This window comes from Spermophilus citellus, assembly GCF_964194105.1.
Source record: "Spermophilus citellus genome assembly, chromosome: 6".
NCBI lineage: Eukaryota > Metazoa > Chordata > Mammalia > Rodentia > Sciuridae > Spermophilus > Spermophilus citellus.
Genome location: NC_138187.1, coordinates 120,697,367 through 120,719,332, shown reverse-complemented (window position 1 = coordinate 120,719,332; position 21,966 = coordinate 120,697,367). Strand labels below are relative to the sequence as shown.

Genomic DNA, 21,966 nt, shown 5'->3' with positions numbered 1-21,966 from the left:
GCTAGAATAATACTGTGAATTGAAGACATTCTTTTTGGATTATATCCAGGTCTTTAAAAATAACATGGTTTCCAATAGGAAACGAATGGCTTTTATTGAAATGTATTATTTTAAAAAGTAGGACAACATAAAAAGCACTTAAGTATATTTTCAGATGATTGTGAGACAAATTTTCTCAGATACAGAAGTCCCCACATATATTAAAATATGCTGAACCTAATGAAATGAGCACATCATTCTTACAAATGCTTTTATAAAGTCATTTCTCTTTTTTAACACATTGTTGAATATATCATAGAACTTAGAAATCACTCACCTTAATAGTCTATTGACTTTTCTCCTTCAGCTGCATTTGCCAAAATTTGTTAAATAAATTGTGTTTGTTGCTTCTTTACTTGTGCTTAAATTTATGAATGATCAAAACATGTTGAGGAGGGAAATAATAAAATTCTACATTTTTGTTTTTGATTTTTTTTTCAATATATGCTTACTATATAAATAAGAAGCATTAAGACATATTCTCCCAGTCTAAATTATAGTTCTTTAGTACATGAATTCATAATCCAGCAGTCGCCATCTAAGACCAAGTCTGAAAACCCCAACCTGACTTCTGAAACCAATCATGAACCTTGATTCATTGAATGCCTCTATTTTAAAGGAAAGGCAAGAAATCACCCAAGAATCATAAAATACTAAGCACTTCAGTGTAAGCAATTAGAGGGGAAAAATGTGATATGATATCAAAGGAGTAGAGAGGAAGAAAAAGGGGTGAGAGGCAGGTTGAGACAGACTAGTCAACATAAAACAGGAAAAGCTAAAAATAAACTATGTTAAGAAAGTGTTGGCTAGGGTTAACATGAAAGAGAATACCCAGTACAATGCCTTAGCTTACACATACTAGGTATCTTCAGTCCAAGATACTAAATTCATCCCAGAGCATCTTGTACTTTGACTGTTAGTGGGTTTGGGAATGAAGGAAAAAAAATTAATAAAAGAAACCACTGATAAGAAGCAAAGGAAAAAGTGTCCATCTTAAGGTATCACAAGAAGACAATAGGAAATAGAGAATAAATGTCACTTAAAAATCTAGAACAAATCAAATTGGCAAAAATTTAAACACAGTTATGGTTCAATAAAAAAGAATCAAATTCATTTTCTTTTTGCAATATATAATATACCTGTATTATAATAAGTATAATAAGCCATACAAGCAAATTAAAAAAACCAGTCTTTTTACAAATGCTTTTTCTCATGATATGCTCATAAAACCAATTTCAAAGACAGTAGACATTAGAAACCCAAAACAATGAAAGAGGTTTCTTCTTTAAAAACAATTACTGACTAGCAGTGGAGACTAAATGTATAAATAAAAACAATAGCAGTATACAGCTGTGATCTGGAAAATAAATTCAAAGGAATATCAAAGTGAGAACATGAAAGTTTTGATTTGGGCAAATAGAAAAGAGGCCATAACCAAAGCAAAGGCTCTGAGATGAAGCCAAGCAACAGGACAGCATTGTGGATGTGCTGGAGAAGTCTGCACTTGAGACAGTGTTCCACCATTGAACTATGTTGAACTCATGCGATTGTCAAAAGCAAATTAGATCAGAGGAGCAATCTCAGAGAACAAAAATATAGTTTGCCAAAACACTGACAGATGATTTTTTTAAATGAGATATTTACTGATATTCCAAAATTAACTGCATAAAGAACTGATTAGTTAAAACACAAGTAGAGGGCAAGATCTAAAAGGAAGATAATTTTGCAAATTGCATACAAGTCTATGAGACAATAATACCATGTGAAAAGCTAAGACAAACTAATATGTGAGTCTGTATTTATGTAACAAAAAGGATACAAACATATTTTATACACTTGTCAGGAGAGAACTGACAAGGACAGGAATTGTATAATGTAGTTTACTGTACTTGCAACATTAGTTATAATAGATATGGTAAAATTATTCTCCAAAAATATTATATCAATTTGCATTCCCATCAATGATGTATACAAGGTTACATTCTTGCAAGTCCTAGATGTTATCAATCTTTAAATGTTTTGTTAATTTGAGAAATTAAAAACAATATTTTATTATAATTTGCACTTTCCTGATTAAAACTGAGGCTGAGTGATCTTTTATGTGTTTGTTGAATATTATCAATTCTTCCCTTCTAAATTGCTTATTCATATATTTGCTCTCTTTTATTGAGCTGTTCTATTTTTCTTAATATTTTTAAGTGCTCTTTGTGTATTAGGACCTTAAATCTAACTTTTAATATGATGTAATTATTTTCGATTAATCTATCACTTGTCACTATACTGTAGTTATGTTAATCATTGCACTGTTCAGAATTTTAGATATTGATAGATTAACTCATTAATTTTCTTTTTGGCTCCAGTTATCTTTGTTTCCCTTTGTATTTTATTTGTTTAGCTTATAAAGGACCTTCACTTTAAATTTTAAAATATTCTTCTTTACAGTAATAAATATATTGATTGTTTCATTTTAATGTTTAATCCATGTTAATTTTTTGTGAAGACCATGAAGTATGTCTCTGCCTTCATTGCCAGACAATTGCCTGAAATACCATTTCCTCCATACTGTCCACTTTAGTATACTATTAGTATGATTTTTACTGCTACTGTATCCTCACAATATTGACTATTGTGATATCAATGTTGGACATTTCTATCAACCAATCTCTCTCAAATTTTAATTTTTTCATTTACTGCTATTCCTAAATACACAAATAAATTTCCACCTCAACTATGAAATGTCCCTTGACCATCATAGACAAACCAAGGTAACATCACTCCTAAGTCAGTTTACTATACATATTCATGTTAATTACATAAAATTGCTCATATCAGCAATAAGTTAATCTTGATTGTCTTGACAACATAAAGATTGCACTGCATCTAAAGACTTATCATAGATACACTTATGATAATGTCTTTTAGATGTAGAAACCATTTTTTGTTGTTGTTTAGCATTAGGCTGTTCAGACAAATATTTGAAAATAATATAGTAATTATGATGAAATCAAGAAAGAAAAGGAATAGAAACTCTTAGGGTTTTGTTTCATTGGCAATTCCTCTTCATTTTAAAAATTTTTGATCTTATAGATAACATTTTTTTCTCTATAAAAACTTTCTCTGTAATAATTAATATTTGGGGTTCATATCAATTTATTTTTACATACACTTAGAAGTTAAACCAAAATTAAATGTATATTCACAATTCCTGAGAGGTGTTTTTTTTAATTTTTTGTTAGATTTTCATGCACAAAATAGAACTCACGTGAAGTCCTTCAGTGAAGCTTTCCCAAGAGCAGAGGCATGTATAGGGCTGGCTGGTTGTGTTACAATTACTAGCATGACCATGGCACTGACATCTGTGAACATGAACGTCATCACACAACAAGTCAACATAAATATGCTGAAGGCCCTATGAATACATACTCTATGTGACTATAACCAGAAAGTCAAGCACACTTGATCATTGCAAAATCATTTTCTCTCTAACCTGTGTGGTTATTCATGAAAGTATTGAATTAATCCTGAGGTCCTAGAAGTACTATCATTAATATGCAGACTGCACTGGATTTTAAGGGTAATTCTCAAGCCTCCCTGGAAATGGGAGCAAGATGGTGTACACCTGCTATACATATAGTAAACTCATTAAGGAAAGGCATACCTGCTATACATATAGTAAACACATTAAGAAAAGGCATTTACTGAAACTACTCAAAGTACGGTTTACGAATTAAGACTCAGAACAAATTTTAGAATGAAGTTAATAAATTTCAATATTTTGTAATTTTTTCAAAATCAGATGGTGGATAATTAAATAACATTAGCTTTTCGTTATGCTATTGCTTAATTTTTTTAAAAAAAAAGCTTTCATATATTCTGGTTTTTAAAGATATCCCTTATTCTCAAGTCAAGTCATTCTTCTAGAACAACCCAATTGTGAATATAATCTATGCATATTTCCATATTAGACAGTATTCTGCCTAGTTTTAAAGCTATCAATTTTTTAAAAAAAATTGTAAGTCATGTTCTAAGCTATGATCTGAAATTTAAGAACACTAAGGGTGTAGCAGATCTTTCTTCTATAGTAAAACAACTATGGAACCATGAATTCTGGACCCAAGCCTTACTTACAAACTGTCTGGTACTATATAGCTATAAACTCCTTCTCTTTGCTTTCAGAAATATTTTAAAATGGCACTATTTCTCTTTGCCTTCAACAATATTTGAAAATAATATTCTTGAACAAACTAAGTAAAACATGTAATAAGTTAGATCTAAAGCAGATTCCGAGTATTATAACTCCCCCCACCCAGCTAGAGATTGCACCCAGGGCCTGCCATACGCTAAGCATTCTACAACTGATCTGTGCCTACAGCCATCAGAGTCTCATAACTTCTAAACGAAATTGCTTTTGAAATTTGATTTCATAATAATGCTATATTATATACAGAAAAGGCATATAAAAGTCTCCCCAAAATCTCTTAGAGTAGAAAATTATTTCAAAACATGAAACTGGAATTATCTTGCTCTAAAATCTTACTTATTGTATTTTTAAATAAGTATGCCTGATGTAAACCTCATTGGAAAAAAAGGAACCACTCATTAAAAACAAAATTTATAGTGAAAACCATTCTCCAGTAGCAACCCTTGTATACACTACCTCCCTCCGATGGTGATTTCATCCACCGCATAATATCTGTGACTAAGGCTGACAGCAGCCTCAGTTGTATGGTACTGCCCTTGGAAATGAAGTCTTATCTGTGTGGCTTTGACAAATTCTTGAAGAGATGGGTTATTATAGAAATCATTGAATCCAGGGCGAAGTTTCGGCCCAGGTGTCAGAATGCTGAATGTGACATTACCACGGGAGTATGGAGTAAAACTGTTGAAAAAAAAATTATCTCAGGGAAATCTATTCATAATTTCAACAAAAGAAATCACAACTTTGAGACATTACTACACAATATCAGTAAATTCTTTTTTGGGGGGTGGGGGATACTGGAGATTGAGCCCAGAGAAGCTTACCTACTGGACCACATCTCCAGTCATTTTTATTTTTTATTTTGAGACAGAATCTCACTAAGTTGCTTAGGAACTCACAAAGTTGCTGAGGATGGCTTTGAACTTACAACCTCCTGCATCAGCCTCCCAAGTCGCTGGGATTACAGGCGTGCACCACCACACCTGGCTTATCAGTAAATTCTTAAATTCTTCATTCTTTGAAAATATATTCCATATATTTCATGTGCAAATGTTATAGAACCATCACAGAAAACCATACATACTAAACATGGCTGTGAGAACATAATGAAAATTCTATTTATGTAGATAGCTTGCTAAACAATTTTAAAATTAGTTGTCAAAACAACAGTGAGACTGTAGACAAGAAATATTCTAAATTCTTTCATAAGAACTTTAAACATTTTAAAACTTTTTGGAAAAGAAATACAAGAATCTTCCTCAAAAAAAGTTGGTGATGGAGGGAAGTCTATACGAGGTTAATGAATTGGTTAACCTATTGTTCATTATTAAGCCAAGAGTCAATTTAAATTAATTTCAAAAAGTTCATACTTGGGAAGCTGAAGACAGTTGACAGAATCGGGCTTTTCCAAATCGCCATTGTTTTCCATTCCAAAAACACTGCAATTTTTAGCAAAATATTGCCAGTCCTCCCAATCTAAACTATCTTCCTTCTTTCTTTGAATCCTTATTGCTGTTGGTTGTGGACTAAAGAATTGAATGATAATGTAAAATACCTGCAAATGAATAAGTTAATTATCATTGAAGTAAAAGTCTGACACAGGAGTATAAATCAAACCATGGAATTGCTAGATTCAAATATGACTTACTTCCTCATAATTATAATTATTAAATATATTTATTGAACATCCAGAAACTTCATAGACCTATAGTAAAAGCAACACATTCCGTAATTGTTTATTAGTCCCTCTTCTCATAGATTTTGTAAATCACGGTACAAATTAATATTAATTTTGCTAAAAAGACATGAAAAAAGAGCATTACTTCCATGAAATAAATGTCATATAGGTTCTTCTTTTGTAGATTTTAAAATAAGCACCTCAGTTTCTACTAATTTGTACTGCTTAATAAAAAATATTTCAACATTTCCTAAATATCATTTGCTACAAATATTTAATAAATTAATCCTTGAATATCATCTTTTAGATACTTTGATATCATACATTGTAAGATGCCACCTAAGTTTATGTTCAATTTCCTAGGCATTGTATCTCTAAATAAATATGTCCAAAGGGTAACTCCAAATACCCATGAATGTGACCTTATTTGGAAATAGGGCCTTTGCAGATAAAGTTAAGGAGAACATCTCAAGATGAGATCATTTCAGATGTAGAGTAGATCTTTCCAGAGGAAGGAAGAGGAAAATTTACTCACACTAACAAGGAGGGAGGGCTATGAAAATGGAAGCAGAGCCTGGAGTGACACTTCAGTGACCCCAGGAGCCACCAGAAACTGGAAGAGGCTAGGAAGGATCCTCCCAGAGCCTTTGAAGTATAGCCATCTCAGTGCCTTGACTGTGTATTTCTGATCTTCAGAACTATGATAGAATATATTTCAACTTCTTTAAGACATGTTGTGTGTGGGGATTCATTGCAGAGGCCACAGGTAAGTAATGTATATCCCATGGTTTCTACTAACCTGATACTGTCCATTTTCCAAATCCATTGAGATAGTCACTCCTTGATTAAGCTGGGTAATGTTTGTCAACACATGTGAAATCCACGAAGTACTGATGTCATTATCATTGATGAATGAGAGAGGATGTGCTTCGGGATTCAGCCGTAACACTCTATCATTGGTTGTGTCTTGGGCACCATTAGAGATGCAGTACCGCTGGACCAAAGGGTGGACGCGAGGGTGACTGCCAGGGCAGCGGCAATGTGACTGGACATGCAATCGAAGCAAATCTCCAGAGAAAGCTTCCAGAATCTCTCTGTGGGAGTCATAAGGAAGACTTAAAAACACATAACACTAATAGAAGGTCTAAGAATTATTATAAGTGAATACCATGCTTTTCATGTTTTAATGAGTAACCATTTAGCTCTAATAATTTTCTAAATAGAACATAACATAAAACCTGTCCTTGACTAAATAAACATCCTCATTCTCATAAAAGGTATATCCAAAACAGTAAATTTTTAAGTATTATGTCTTCACATCTAGAAGCATGCAGTCCTTGCATGTTTTTTCACGACATGTATTTGAATGTTATAATATGAGGAGCTGAAGAATGTGGTTTATGGCATAGTGCATGCCTAGTGAGGCTGTGGGTTCAATTCCCAGCACTACAAAAATAAATTAATAAATATTATACTAATTCATTGTACCTATTTGTGATAATGTAGAAAAGTATCCTTTACTTAGTTGTTCAACTAACTTACCACTGAAAGCAGACAGTGAAAATAATGAGACTTAAATTAGGGTTTCTTGTTCAACTGTGGAAAATAAGAAGAAAGCAAGTATCATTTTCTGCTTCTGTTTTAGTGAATGGACTGAGGCCAAGGCCATTTGTCAATGGTTTCCTATGACTCATTTGTGCAGATTCTGGCACCCTGAAATGTTTCAATGGCTTCGGATCACATGGCAGCTGCCAACAGTCAACTATGAATGCCAATTCCAAGCAGATATATTTAATTTTTCCATTAAGGGAAATATACTTGTTCTAGATCAGCACTAGTCATTCTATTTATGGGCATTCTTCCATACAACACCTTTCCAGGCACTTCAGGTAGGCCAATGCCAGGAACCCATGACCAGCTAGGGAAACCAGACTGCTTTCCTCGGATCACAGTGAGGTAGTGAAGGAGGCAGGCAGATTTTCCATTCACTAAACCACGTGAAGTGACACATTTTCCTTTAAATCACATCGATATTTTTCAGTTGACAACAGGCTTTGAATGGGACCCAAAGTCACTATCCAGTATGAAATCTTTGCCCTCCAGGAAAAACTTCCCAAAGAACTACTGCAACATGACACTTCAGTATTTTAAGCAACAGTGATATGAATGATAGCAAGGTTGGTGGCAGTCCATCTCCTCAAAAGTGTGTTCAGGTGTTACAGTCTCCTTTATTCAGGCATCTCCTGATCATATAATTAACACAAAATGGAGGTTTAAATTGTTAATGGATCTGCCACAGACCATAGGATCACCTCAAGAGCAATGGTTCTCAAATCCATTAGTAATGTCATTGAAAAATTCACCACATGAATCTACATCTCCCTTAAAGAAGCATGAACAAACATTTCTCTTAGAGCTCCTCAATAAAAGAAAATCATATAAATTCACCTATATAATGACATATACTATTATAACATCAGATCATAAATCGAGAAAGAAACGTCAGTGGCCATCTTCAGCAAAATTTCATTGGGACTTTTCTAAGCAGAATTGAAATCTGCTGTCTTTAAGAAGAACTGAGAAAGAACTGCACTGACTGTGAAGATGAGGAAATACTTCATAAATGCTAGCCCATGTCTATAATATTATTTATTCACTGGAAATAGACAAAAATATAACAATACTTCAAATATTCATTTTTTAATCTCCAAGTCTAATAGCCCAGTATAATGAGACTTTCCCATGAACCAAAATAACTCATCATTTTCTTTGTGCTACTTTCTCCAGTAGTTATAAATTCAACAAAGCAACTTTTTTTTAAATGTGAGAATATTTTTATTGGTTGTGCAAAACATTACATAACTCATGACATATCATCTTTCATACATTTGACTCAAGTGGGTTATGAACTCCCATTTTTACCCCAAATACAAGTTGCAGAATCACTTCGGTTACACATCCACATTTTTCCATAATGCCATATTAGTGACTGTTGTATTCTGCTACCTTTCCTATCCCCTACTATCCCCCCCTCCCCTTCCTTCCCATCTTCCCTCTCTACCCCATCAGCTGTTGTTCAATTCTCTCCCTTGTTTTTTTTCCCCCTTTCCCCTCACCATCTCTTATATGTAATTCTGTGTAACAATGAGGGTCTCCTTCCATTTCCATACAGTTTCCCTTCTCTCTCCCTTTCCCTCCCACCACTCGTCTCTGTTTAATGTTAGTCTTTTCCTCATGCTCTTCCTCCCTGCTCTGTTCTTAGTTGCTCTCCTTATATCAAAGAAGACATTTGGCATTTGTTTTTTAAGGATTGGCTAGCTTCACTTAGCATAATCTGCTCTAATGCCATCCATTTCCCTGCAAATTCCATGATTTTGTCGTTTTTTAGTGCTGTGTAATAATCCATTGTGTATAAATGCCACATTTTTTTATCCAATCATCTATTGAAGGGCATCTAGGTTGATTCTAGAGTCTAGCTATTGTGAATTGTGCTGCTATGATCATTGATGTGGCAGTATCACTATAATATGCTCTAACAAAGCAACTTTAAAAGGCACATGTAGCAGTTTTGTGAGGTATTAGAAAATCTCACATATAAAATAATTAAACAAATGTAGCCCTAATTCTATAAAATATTCACAAATCACATTTTCTGAGAGAAAATCCATTGTAAAGAATTTATCCAATTATATTATGAGGGGTTACCAAGAGAATAGCCCTGGTGAGGAACAACCACACACTTGGCCAAAGCAAACACTGTAAAACATTAACAAGGTGATTTGACAAATCCCGTAAAGTTGAAGACACTATAATGTCAAGAGCTATCTATGAACTGTGCATGGACCAAACTGGCTTCATAGCCATTGAATAGGAAAAACTGGTGTCTGGGAATTTCCAGTGGCACTCCTGCTAGTAAGACTGCCCAGAGACATTTGAGTTCCTATTCAGCTCTGCCAGGTTCCACACAGCACCAGAGATGGGGTGATCTTCTGTAGCCACCTAGCCACAAAGACTCCCAGAGATGGGTGTGGCTTCCCAAGATGCCAATCAACCTGTTGACTGAAAGACACCATGAAGCAAGACTCCATCCACTGAAACCTTATCCCTGACTTTGATGCTCTCATACCAAAAAAACTTGTAGACCAATGGTACAGAACAGAGGACACACAGATAAACCCATATAAATACAGTTATCTTTTATTAGATAAAGGCACAAAAAAACATATATGGGAGAAAAGGTAGCCTTTACAACAAATGGTGCTGAGAAAACTGGAAATCCATATGCAACAAAATGAAATTAAGCCCCTACCTCTCACCATGCACAAAACTCAACTCAAAGTGGATCAAGGACTTAGGAATTAAATCAGAGACTCTGCGTCCAATAGAAGAAAAAGTAGGCCCTAATCTTCACCATGTGGGATTAGGCCCCAGCTTCCTTTATAAGACTCCTATAGCACAAGAATTAAAATCAAGAATCAATAAATGGAATGGATTCCAACTAAAAAGCTTCTTCTTAGGGAAAAAAACAATGAGGTGAATAGAGAGCTTACAGAATTGAAGCAAATTCCTACCACAAACACATCAGATAGAGCACTAATCTCTAGGATACATAAAGAATTCAAAAATCTTAACACCAAAAAAATTAATAATCCAATCAATAAATGGACCAAAGAACTGAACAGACACTTCCCAGGAGATGATACATAACCAATCAACAAATATATGAAAAAATGTTCAACATCTCTAGCACTTAGAGAAAATGCAAATCAGAACTACTCTAAGATTTCATCTCACTCCAGTCACAATGGCAGCTATTAAGAATACAAACATCAATAAGTGTTAGTGAGGATGCTAGTAAGACTGTGAATTGGTGCAACCAATATGGAAAGCAGTATGGAGATTCCTTGGAAACCGGGGAAATAAACCACCATTTGACCCAGCTATCCCTCTCCTAGGTGTATATCCAAAGGAATTAAAAACAACATACTACAGGGACACAGCCACATCATGTTTATAGCATCACAATTCACAATAGCTAAATTGTGGAACCAACCTAGATTCCCTTCAGTAGATGAATGGATAAAGAAACTTAGTATATATACACAAAGTAGTATTACTCAGCATTAAAAGAGAATAAAATCATGGCATTTGAAGGTAAATGGATGGAGTTGGAGAATATAATGCTAAGTGAAATAAGCCAATCCTATAAAACCAAAGGCCAAATGTTCTCTGATATAAGGGTGGTAATTCATAATGGGGATGGGGGAAGCATGGAAGGAACAGACGAACTTTAGATAGGGCAAAGGGGAGGGAGTAGGAGCATGAGGACAGGAAAGATGGTGGAATGAGATGGGCATCATTACCCTAAGTATATGTATGAAGTCACGAATGATGTGACTCTACTTTTTTACGAGAGAAATGAAAAATTGTGCTCTATATGTAATAATATGAGTTGAATCTTATTCTGCTGTCATATGTAACAAATTAGAATAAATAAAATAAAATTTAAAAAAATCGAAGCCAGTTTTTAGATGTTCTGTTCCAGCTCCTACCAGGACTGGAAGAATCTATCAGGTGCTGTGCTTTTAAAACCTATCCTTTGATCTTCTCTTACTTCAGACTATATTTTTCTCAGGTGTTTTATTCCCTCCTGAGCAGGAAAATTACCCTGATGAGGTGCTAAATGCCTCGAAATACTATAGTCTTCATAGTACTCTTATTTAAGTGAATTCAGCATTTATCTTATACTCATGGGTTTACAATACCACATCTTCTTACCTGTTTGTAAGTGCCACTTGGTATAATCGAAAATCTTGCATTCTTCCAACAAATTGCTCTAATCCTGTCAAAAAATACATATATATTATATATATACATAAAATATACATATGCACACACATAAAATGAGAAGACTTAGCTTACTAAAAAAATGCATAAAATGTCAAGTAATATTCTTTAAAGCTATAAAATTTTAAAACATGTTCATATCATGAGACCCTTTCAAATTCTTAAAGATCAATAATATATTTTCTAATTCTACATGAATAATAGTGATATTTGTCTCCATAGACATTGTAACACTAAAGTCAAAGTGAACACTTTGACTAGTTCATTTACTGATATAACCTATGGCTTTTCTTCCCACATCAAATTTCTGTGAAGTTTATAAACCTATAAATCTATCATCTCATCAGCCCTAAATTTTATTGTCATCTGCTTCCAATCTCAATTTCCTACCTGCCCTGTTGGTAGCAAGACCAACAGCATGTACTTTCCACCCATTCTAGCTCCAAATTCCAGGGTGTCTGTTTGGATGCTTTTTCATCTTAGATTAATGCCTCATTTAGAAAATCTCCAAAAAAATAAGGATAAATTGAAGAGCTCCTGCTTATGGGTTTCTGTTTGTTACAGATCTCAGTAGCATTCTAATTTAATCTCGTAATTTCATCACCCTCTGAGAATTATTCTGAGATAAACAGGTTGAAAGATGAATCTACATTGAACTAGATGATCTTCTAAGGCACAGGTACAAATCACCCTTGGATATCCATCTAACATTGTTTGGTTAAGTTGTTTGGTAAATATTTATTTAGGAAATAGAGGGAAAAATGTAAGAAAAGCACCATCTTTTAAATTTTTGTTATATTTTTAATAAAGGAAAAAATGGATGCAAGGTAAAATTCTAGATAGTTTGAATTATGAGAACACAAAATGCAATGGGACTTAAAGCACAATGCCATTGGAATGTTTGATTCATCTTTGCTTCTGCCCCTTGATGCCGACTTACAGGAAACCACAGAGTTAGCATCCACCTGATGAATAAAGATGAGGAGCAGAATTAGCAGAGTTGTCTCAGGTGTTGATCTCAGAAGCAGGACAGGACTAATGAGCAATGAAAGGGGCAACTCAGGGACAAAAAGTGTGTATGTAAGTGAGTGTGAGTGGGTGTGTGTGTGTGTGTGTTTGCATGTATGGGTATATACATTTATATGATTTATATTCTCATATTTATTCACATTTAAATGATGGATTGAAAATTAAAATGACATATTAAAAAAATAGAATATTTGACATATAAATATTTCTTCATGAGCATAAACATTTTCAATTAATGTATTTTAAAGAAAAACATTTGTAGGCTCTCCTTCTCTGCCCCTTGGTCTCAGTCTTTTTGACCTTACAAGCTGAGGACCAGAGGAAGGTGGTATTCCAAGTTGCCTCCTGATCCAACTTTCCTCTGGCTAGAGTTTTTCTCCCTGTTCATCCAAAATCAGACAACTAAAACAACTGCAAGAAATTGTTCCTCCAAAGTGACATTATGAGGAAAAACCAAAACATCTACTAAAATTTTATAGAAATCATTAGATGATTTCCAACACAATTTACTTTAAAAATTTTAAGTAACTATAAGAAAAATATGGTAAACTCTTCCCTTAAGGATTAGTAATCAGACAACTCGCTTTGTAATACGTTGACCTGAATCCAGGATCTAAACATTTTTTAAAAGGAGGAAAAAATGGGAAGAATGCATGTGAACCCAGCTAAGTCACATGTGCTCCTGTCATGTTGTTTGGGAGGGGTAGGACAGACAGATTGAGGAAATCGCTTCTCACTGTGTGAATTTTCCTTGTAACAGAGAATGTGCCAAGAACGAAGCTGGATTTGCCAATTTATTCTTCCCTTCACCTATCCCCACCCACATGCCATCCTCCTCCTTGCATTCTTCACACTCTATATTGCAGATCTATGGACCAATTTGTTCAGGCCCCACATCGCCAAGCTTTTTATTCCTTAGGTTTTACACTTGAATTTGCCTCTGTTTTAAAGCTTCCTGCCCCACCCCCATCCTTCGTGTCTCAGTTTTGAGATATATACCCTGTGAGAAAGTTGCGGAGGCACACGAGGGTCCTCTGAGCTCCTGTCGCACTGTGCTGTGCGCTCCCCACTCTGTTTTACAAATACCCATTCAGTCCTCTATCTTGCTTATGAAACATGAAAGGATATTAAATAAAATTCCCTGGCAAGACACATAAAGTAGTAATTGGTCTTATTCACCGGTCCAGTCCTAGCTCATAGACAAATTCCTGGCATGCACTAAACTGATCAATAAATATTTAATAATGATGGAAAAAGGAAGAAGGAACCAAAGAGAAAAGGACAGCGATGAAGAGCTATACTGGCTGCTACAGAGAACAAGTTGGGTGGCAGATCTGCAAAAACTACAGGGCCCCTTGAGAAGTATAGCAAGGGTCACATGAAATTAGAGATTATGACTTCATGTTAGCATAAGTTTTCAAGTTAATTGATTCCCCCAAACATGTTGGCAACCCAAGAGAAACACCAAGTGATTAGAGGTATCTGAGACTAGTAATTTTCAGGATGCATTAAAACAGGGACCAAAAAAGGTAACATTTCAGTAGTAGAGGAGATGCACCACTGTGCTGATGTGGATTGGGACATGAGATGGATGACAGGTGATAAACCAGCAAAAAGAGAGACTCACCATCTCAGTGCAGTCAAAGGACAGTGGTGGGAGTGAGGAAGTAAGTGTTTGAAACAATTGCACTCCTCACCTTACTGTAGGTTAGGGACACACAAAGGCTGAGCAGCACCAGTCTCCATTTAGAAGCACTGACAGATGGAACCACAGGAAGGTTCCCACCAAGCATGCTTGTCCAACAAGAAATTCATTGTTCTGAGCTGAATTGTATCCCCCCAAAGAGCTACGCTGGAGTCCTCATCCCCTAATACTTGTAAATATGTTTTTTATTTGGAAACAGGGTCCAGATAAATATAATCAAGTGATGACAAGCTCATTAAGGAAGGCCCAAATTCAATATGACTTTGTTCTTTATGTATGAGAGGAAAATGCCATGCGAAGACAGTAATCCACAGGGAGAAGGGAGTGGGATCAGAGGAGAGACTGACGTGGTGCAGCTACAAGAAGAGGAACACCGAAAAGCTAGCGGGGGTCGTGGGGGGATTCCATTCACGGTTTTCAAATAGAACATAAACCTGCAGATACCTCGATGTTAGACTTCTAGCCTCCAGAACCATGAGAAAACAAATATCCATTGTTTTTAGGTATCCACTCTGTGGTACTTTGTCATTTCAGCCACAGAAAAATGATACAGTGATCATTTTCTATTTTTGTCCTTATGAAGAATTAAGAAGAAAACAAATTTTTGTAACATGTATTTCATGTCATCCAACTTATTTTATCAGTATAAAATATCATCTTAAATGTCATCTTAAAATGGTTTACATAGACCCTCTAGATATTTTTTTTTTCTTAAGGAATCAGATTACAGCAGATGGGGAGAAATATTTCATGATTTTGGAAGGCCTACCACCAAGGAAGGAGAGGAAGAATGATGAACACTGATTTTGTCAAAACCTGGACCATGGTTTTAATTGTCATGGTAACTTCATTATTTTATGTATTTATTCATTTACAAATATTTATTGGGAGCCTATTATGTGCCAGACACTTTCATGGCAGCCAAAGATACATCTGTTAACAAAAGAACACCCTCGCTTTAATGGACTTACATTCAAGCAGACAGGTAAACATAGTAAATAAGTGACAGAACATTACAAAAATAGAAATATAGAGCAGGGTAGTAAACATGGTTGAATTTTATTAGACATGGTTTTTCCATAGACAGTCCTCCATGATAAAGAAGGAGAAGAAGTGAATCACGCAGACAGGGGCAAAGTGTCCCAGGCAGCCACCAGTGAGTGAGTGCACAAGCCTCTAAAGCAGTGTACTTGGCTCCTTAGAGGAGCTACAAGGAGCCAACTTCCTGAAGCAGAATAAAGGAGAGAAAGGCCACTGGAAGATGAGGTTAGACAAATAACTGGCTGGTGGGGACGGAACTGCAAATTATTAAAAGCCTTATAGCCCATTGCAAGGACTTTGGTTTCTATCCCGAGTAAAATGAGAAGCCACTGGGGGGCTGTGGGTAGAATAATAACATGATCTCAGGTTTATTGAAAAGTGTTGAGATTAGAATATGGGGTAGAGGCACAGAGGCCAGCAAGGAGGCTGTTGTAGTCATCCAGGTGAAAAATGATGAAAGTCAGACCAGGATGTTAGGAGTAGAGTTGTTCCACTCAATGCTGAAAAATTGGAATGCACTTCATATATTTTAATAATAGTTAAAGGGAAACTCTGCTGCAGAGGGATAATGAAATCTATTTTATCATCTATAAAATAAAAGGGCTGGGTTTTATAACCTTTAAAAATCATTTTAGTTTTCAATTTTGGAGTCTGTGATGGGACAATCATCACCACTGCTACAGAATTCATATTTGAAGGAAATTTTTTAAAAGAGAAAGCTTTCCAAAGACCTAGAATTAACATGAATCATTCAGACCAGGCATGAAAATTATGATTTACAAAGAGAATGCTATAAAATATTTCAAGGACACTGTCATAGGGATGGATTTTACTCATGCCTTTGTTAGTTGCCAAATTTTTAACAACAGATTTTCATTGAAATAAACATTCCATAAAGAGATTCCTCTTTGAAAAAAAAATTTCTCATGGCAAAGATAGGTCCACATTATATAAATTGATGAGGGAAACAGACATGACTCATACAAGAAAGACCTCATAGTTGTCTAGTCAGAAAGTAGATAGGTAATGGCAGAAAAGAAGCAGGACTGCATTACAACTGGGAGGCACTGCCAAAATGGCTAAATGGGAAAACTGTGGAAAAATAATCTAATATATAAGTCATGAAGAAACAGGTTTGCAATAAGGCTAAATAAAACATGTCAGAGCAGTCAAAAAAAATGGAGTTACTTCAATTTTCAGATAGCATGATTATCTACTAATAAAACTCCAGTGAATTTATATGAAAGCTACAAGAATAAGTGAAATTAGCATACATTCAGTATATTAAAAAATAAATTCTATTTCAATATGCAAGTAATAAACCAATAGAAATAGAAATTTAAAATTTTAAGTGTCATTCATTTTAGCAACTAAAACATGAAATACTCTTTATAAATCTAATGAAGAATGATGGTGTCTGTGGTTGAAAACTACAAGACACTGTCAGAGCAAATAACAGGAAGTCATCAGAAGTGAGAACAATTGAAAATTCTCTCTCCCCTAAAAGTAATGCTAATACTACTAGTAAAGAGTGTTAGTTAGATCAACTTTTTCAGAGCTCTGGAAATAAACCAAAGACTTGGAACAAAGTGGAGCGTATTTATTTTTAAGTGGCCAAATATTGGTTTAAAAACAACAGGTTCTCTCACATTTCAACTTTCCCTTTTCTCATCCTCCTCTCTGAAATGCAAAGGTTGTTTTGAAAACAAACAATCTACAATCAGAATGAAAGCAAGCAGCCTTGAAGCCCCCCAAAGAATCAGAAGAGGACTGGAACTCTTCCAAAGCCCCACCTTAAACAATTGTAATTAGTTGTCTGGGCATACCCTTCAAAACACCACTAGTAAGTCTTGAACTGACTCAGTTCACCTATTTTCCCTAGGCATAGTCATGGAAAATAATCAGTGGCAACTTGTGACCAAGTCACAAGTAATAGATGAGAAAAACAGTAAACCAACCAAAAAACTCAAATTGAGAAGCTAGGGAATGATGTGCCCATAAGCATCTTTGCAAAATTCTGATATACGCTGGGAAATCTGGAAGGTTATATACACACAAGGAGCTATGTACATTCCCAGGTATGCACGTATGCTCAAGAAAGACCTGAGAAGAGCCTAAACTCCCACCTCTGCTTGACTTTGAGGCTCTAGGCAAGCAGAAACTTGTGACTAAAGAATACTAAACTGCTTATTGTTAAGGGCATTGTACACCATGCATTCCTCAGCAAAGACTGAAAAACTCACTGGGTCTGGGCAATTAAGAAATTCTCTGTCCAATCACTGGCTGATCACTAAGCTAACAAAACATAAACTTCACTGGCCATTTATGACAAAAGAATACAAACAGAATTATTTCAGAAAGGTTAATAATCATGCAAACTCCATCAAAAAAATCCTAGAATGAAAAGAATCTTATTTCTGAATTTTCTACATTACATAGTTTAAATATGTTATTCCATCAACAAAAAATTATGACACAAAGAAATTAGAAAGTTTAACCTATACACAAAAAGAAAAATGGTCAATAGAAATTGGGTCAATTATTAGTCCAAATTTTAAACTTACTAAACAACGACTTTTTTTCATGAAAAATTTAAGTTTATATGCTGTCAAAACAATGTTCTGAGGATGGTGGGAGATTGTGGCTTGTAAGCAACTTTGCTCAGCACAGTTTTATAAGGTCCCCCTCTCTCTCTTAGAGAAAGAGTTTAAACAAACTATTCTAAATATATTCAAAGAACTAAAGAAAGCTGTGTCTAAAGTACTAAATGAAAATATGAGAATAATATTTCAACATAAAAATAAAGAAAAGAAAATCACTTGACAATGAATGTCCAGGTACTAGTCAGAGCAAATAAGCAATAAAATAAGGATGTTTCAACATTGAAAAATATACAGAAAATTTATATAGATAGAAAATTCTAAGAAATCCACTAACATCTTTTAAAACTAATGAGTGAGCTAAGCAAATTTGCAAGTTAGAATTTCAATATTTAAAAATCAATTATAAATCTATATATTATCCGTGAAAAATCCAAAAATGAAATTATGTTAACGTTCACTATACTTTTCACAAAATAGCAACAACAAATCTTTAAGATTGGTCCTGGACCTATTAAATATTATTTTAAAATAAATTACCTCAAGCTGACTGCAACAGCATACATCTGTAATCCCAATGACTCCGGAAGTTAAGACAAGAGGAACACAAGTTTGAGGCCAGCCTTGGCAACTCAGACTTTCAACAACTTAGTGATACCCCATATCAAAATGAAACATAAAAAGGGTTGGTTATGTGGCTAAGTGGCAAAATGCCCCTGGGTATCCCCAGTAACACCCCCCAAAAAGGTACATCAATTTATAAAATCTATCTTATGCAAAAGTTTAACTCAATGAAGATCATAGAGCTAATTAAAAACTATAATACATCCAGAAGAAATCACAGGGAAACTCTGCAATCTTGACTTGGGCAAAGATTTCATAGGTTTAAAACAAAGACACAACCATATAAGGAGAAATACAGTTATAGGATTGAACTGGACAACCTTACAGATTTCCTTAGGAAAATCCCTGATGAAGTGGATCTGATCCAGAATCACATAGAAAGGAGGTGGGAATTGAAAGAGCTGAGCATGCTGAAATGTCTATCATACTCAATCCCAAGTAATAGCAATAAGAAAATGAGAAATAATAGAACAAATAACCATCCAGAAACAGCAGCCAGAGACTGATCTTAGGATATACATCAAAGTATTCTTTACCCTCACTTCATTTCAGGGGAGAGGTGTTATTTTAAAAAGTTTCTTAATATTAATAATAACAAAGATAGTCAACAATTACTGCATATTAAGTAGAAGGCCATTTTCCAAATGATTACAGGCAAACACAATGTTATTTAATCCTCCTAAAAATACTATTGCAAGATATTATTTTTTATTCTAATTTTATAGATGTGGAAACTGAAGTATACAGATAGTTAACAAATTTTACCAAGGTAAAACAGATCATAAATTGTACAGTAAGGACATGTTCTAAAAATAAGAAAAAAAAAGAAAATCATAGGCACAATCTGATTTTTAACCACTGATGCAAAAATCACATATTAAATTAAAACTGTTATGTATTGAAAACTATCTTATACAAAAATAAAAAAAACCTAAACAAGTAGAAAGACATGGGAAATTTCTTAACAAAGGTCGTAACAAATGTCTTATTTAAAGGTAAATGCAAAAGCATTTTCATTAAAGTAATGCCAAAGTTAAGGATGCCTTTTCTATCACTTTACATGGGCACAGCAACTACTAGATACCACCATCAGTCAAAGGAAACAAAAGATATAAGAATTCAAATGAAATAAATATATGGTTTACAAATTACATGACTTTTTCTACATATAGAATACAAATAAATCCATAGTAAAATTATCAGAATCAATAAATCCTTAAAAATGATAGAAATAAGGATGATATAAAAAACAATATTTCTTTATAGCAGCAAATATCGAATGCAATTTATTAAAATATACTATTTATAAATTCACCAATATCTTGAGACATCCAAGAATAAAATTCAACAAATGTATGAATATCTTTTACACAGAAAGTTATTAAAAGTCAAAAAAGACAGATAAATACAAAGATTATCATGAATGAGAAAATTTAATATAACAATATAAAGTCTCCCTAAACTGTTATATAATTGTAATTCAATTCTAATGAAAACAAAATCTCTATAGGGACTTTGCTGAATGTTGATCCAAATATTCATTTTGGGGAATAAGACCTAAAAATAGTCATTTTGAATAACACTAGGAAGAAAGAACTTATAGTTTTTAAAACATTTTCCATTTATTTGCTAGAATTTAAACTGTTTACATGTTATTGACAATTTGTATTTTTCCAGTTTTCCTTTTTTAATTTATATATGACAATGGAATGCATTACAATTCTTATTACATATAGAGAACACAATTTTTCATATCTCTGATTGTACACATAGTATATTCACACAATTCATGTCTTCATACCTATACTTTGGATAATAATGATCATCACATTCCACCATCATTAATAACCCCGCCCCCTCCCTTCCCCTCCAACCCCTCTGCCCTATCTAGAGTTCATCTATTCCTCCCATGCTCCTGCTCCCTATCCCACTATGTATCAGCCTCCTTATATCAAAGAAAACATTTGGCATTTGGTTTTGGGGGGATTGGCTAACTTCACTTAGCATTATCTTCTCTAACTCCATCCATTTGGAAGCTATTAAGCATACAAAACAACAATAAGTGTTGGTGAGGATGTGGGGGAAAAGATACACTCATGGACTGCTGGTGGGACTGCAAAAAAGAACTTATATTTTAAGATATCAAAACCTAGGCAATTGCTTTCCTTTTGGCAAGAAGTTAATTAACCTGACCTCTGAAGCAAAATGTTAAACACACTATCATAACATTGGAGCTTGAGATATGACCCAGGTGGCTTTAAAACTCAGTAAGAAAAGTATAGGTACTCAATAAAAAGCAATGGGACATACATACCAATAAAGATGAGTAAATTAAATTTCTACCTCACACATTATTTAAAAAAATAATTTCAGGGAAAAAAATAATAGCCTATATTATGTCAGTATAAGAAAAAGTTTCTTAAATAAGATATGAAATAGATGAACCATAAAAGAAGTGATTGATATATTTGACAATGTTAAAATTCAAAACTCTGCATGACTTTCAAAAGTTAAAAAGTCAAGTCACTGGAGGGAATATTTTTGAATCAGCAAAACTAAAACATTTGAAGTACAGATAATAAGCATAACTCCAACTAATAAACTGAAAAAAATAATGCATGTGAAAATTTAACAAGAGGTAGACTAGAATAATTTAGAAAAATATTTTAAAGCTACATAAACATATCTTTTTGAATCTTTACTAGTTAATAATGGCAATAAAAATAAAACAAAAAATGCATACTTTATACTTATGATTTTGATGAAAATTAATGTCTAAAAACAAAACATGTTGGTAAGGACACAGCCAGGTGTCCTGACACTGCAGGAATACAAATTGGATCCACCACTTCAGAGCCTATGGAAACTTTCATGCACAAAATCCCACAAACACACACACAAGGAGACACAATATTAACACAATTTTATAAATTACCAAAACAGAAAACCCAATCTTTCAATAATAGTCTATGCTTCTTTTACAAAACAGAATATTATTAGAGCAGCTAAAATGAATCACCTGTATCTTAAAGTTGAGAATATTCAAAAACAATTTTTTGTGTGTTGGGGGGAGTTAAAGATACATTAGTGAATGTATCAGAAACCACGTGTTTAAATTTTAACAATGTAAAGATAATAGTATATCTTATTTAGAGAAGGATAATAGTCTGAACCATTTGAAATAGTTAATATTTCACCATCTTTA

General features: G+C 34.0%; 1 protein-coding gene across 1 annotated transcript in view; it reads right to left on the bottom strand.

Annotated features, from left to right (window-relative positions):
- USH2A (usherin) overlaps nt 1-21,966 on the bottom strand; it is a gene marked incomplete at its 3' end in the record, with an annotated part of 798,897 nt that overhangs the window by 694,517 nt on the left and 82,414 nt on the right. The window contains exons 5-9 of the mRNA XM_081297837.1: nt 11,694-11,757; nt 6,715-7,009; nt 5,608-5,792; nt 4,697-4,918; nt 3,302-3,395 (exon numbers count right to left, since the gene is read on the bottom strand). Coding sequence (XP_081153963.1) covers nt 3,302-3,395; nt 4,697-4,918; nt 5,608-5,792; nt 6,715-7,009; nt 11,694-11,757 — 860 coding nt within the window. The remainder of the gene's footprint in view (nt 1-3,301; nt 3,396-4,696; nt 4,919-5,607; nt 5,793-6,714; nt 7,010-11,693; nt 11,758-21,966) is intronic.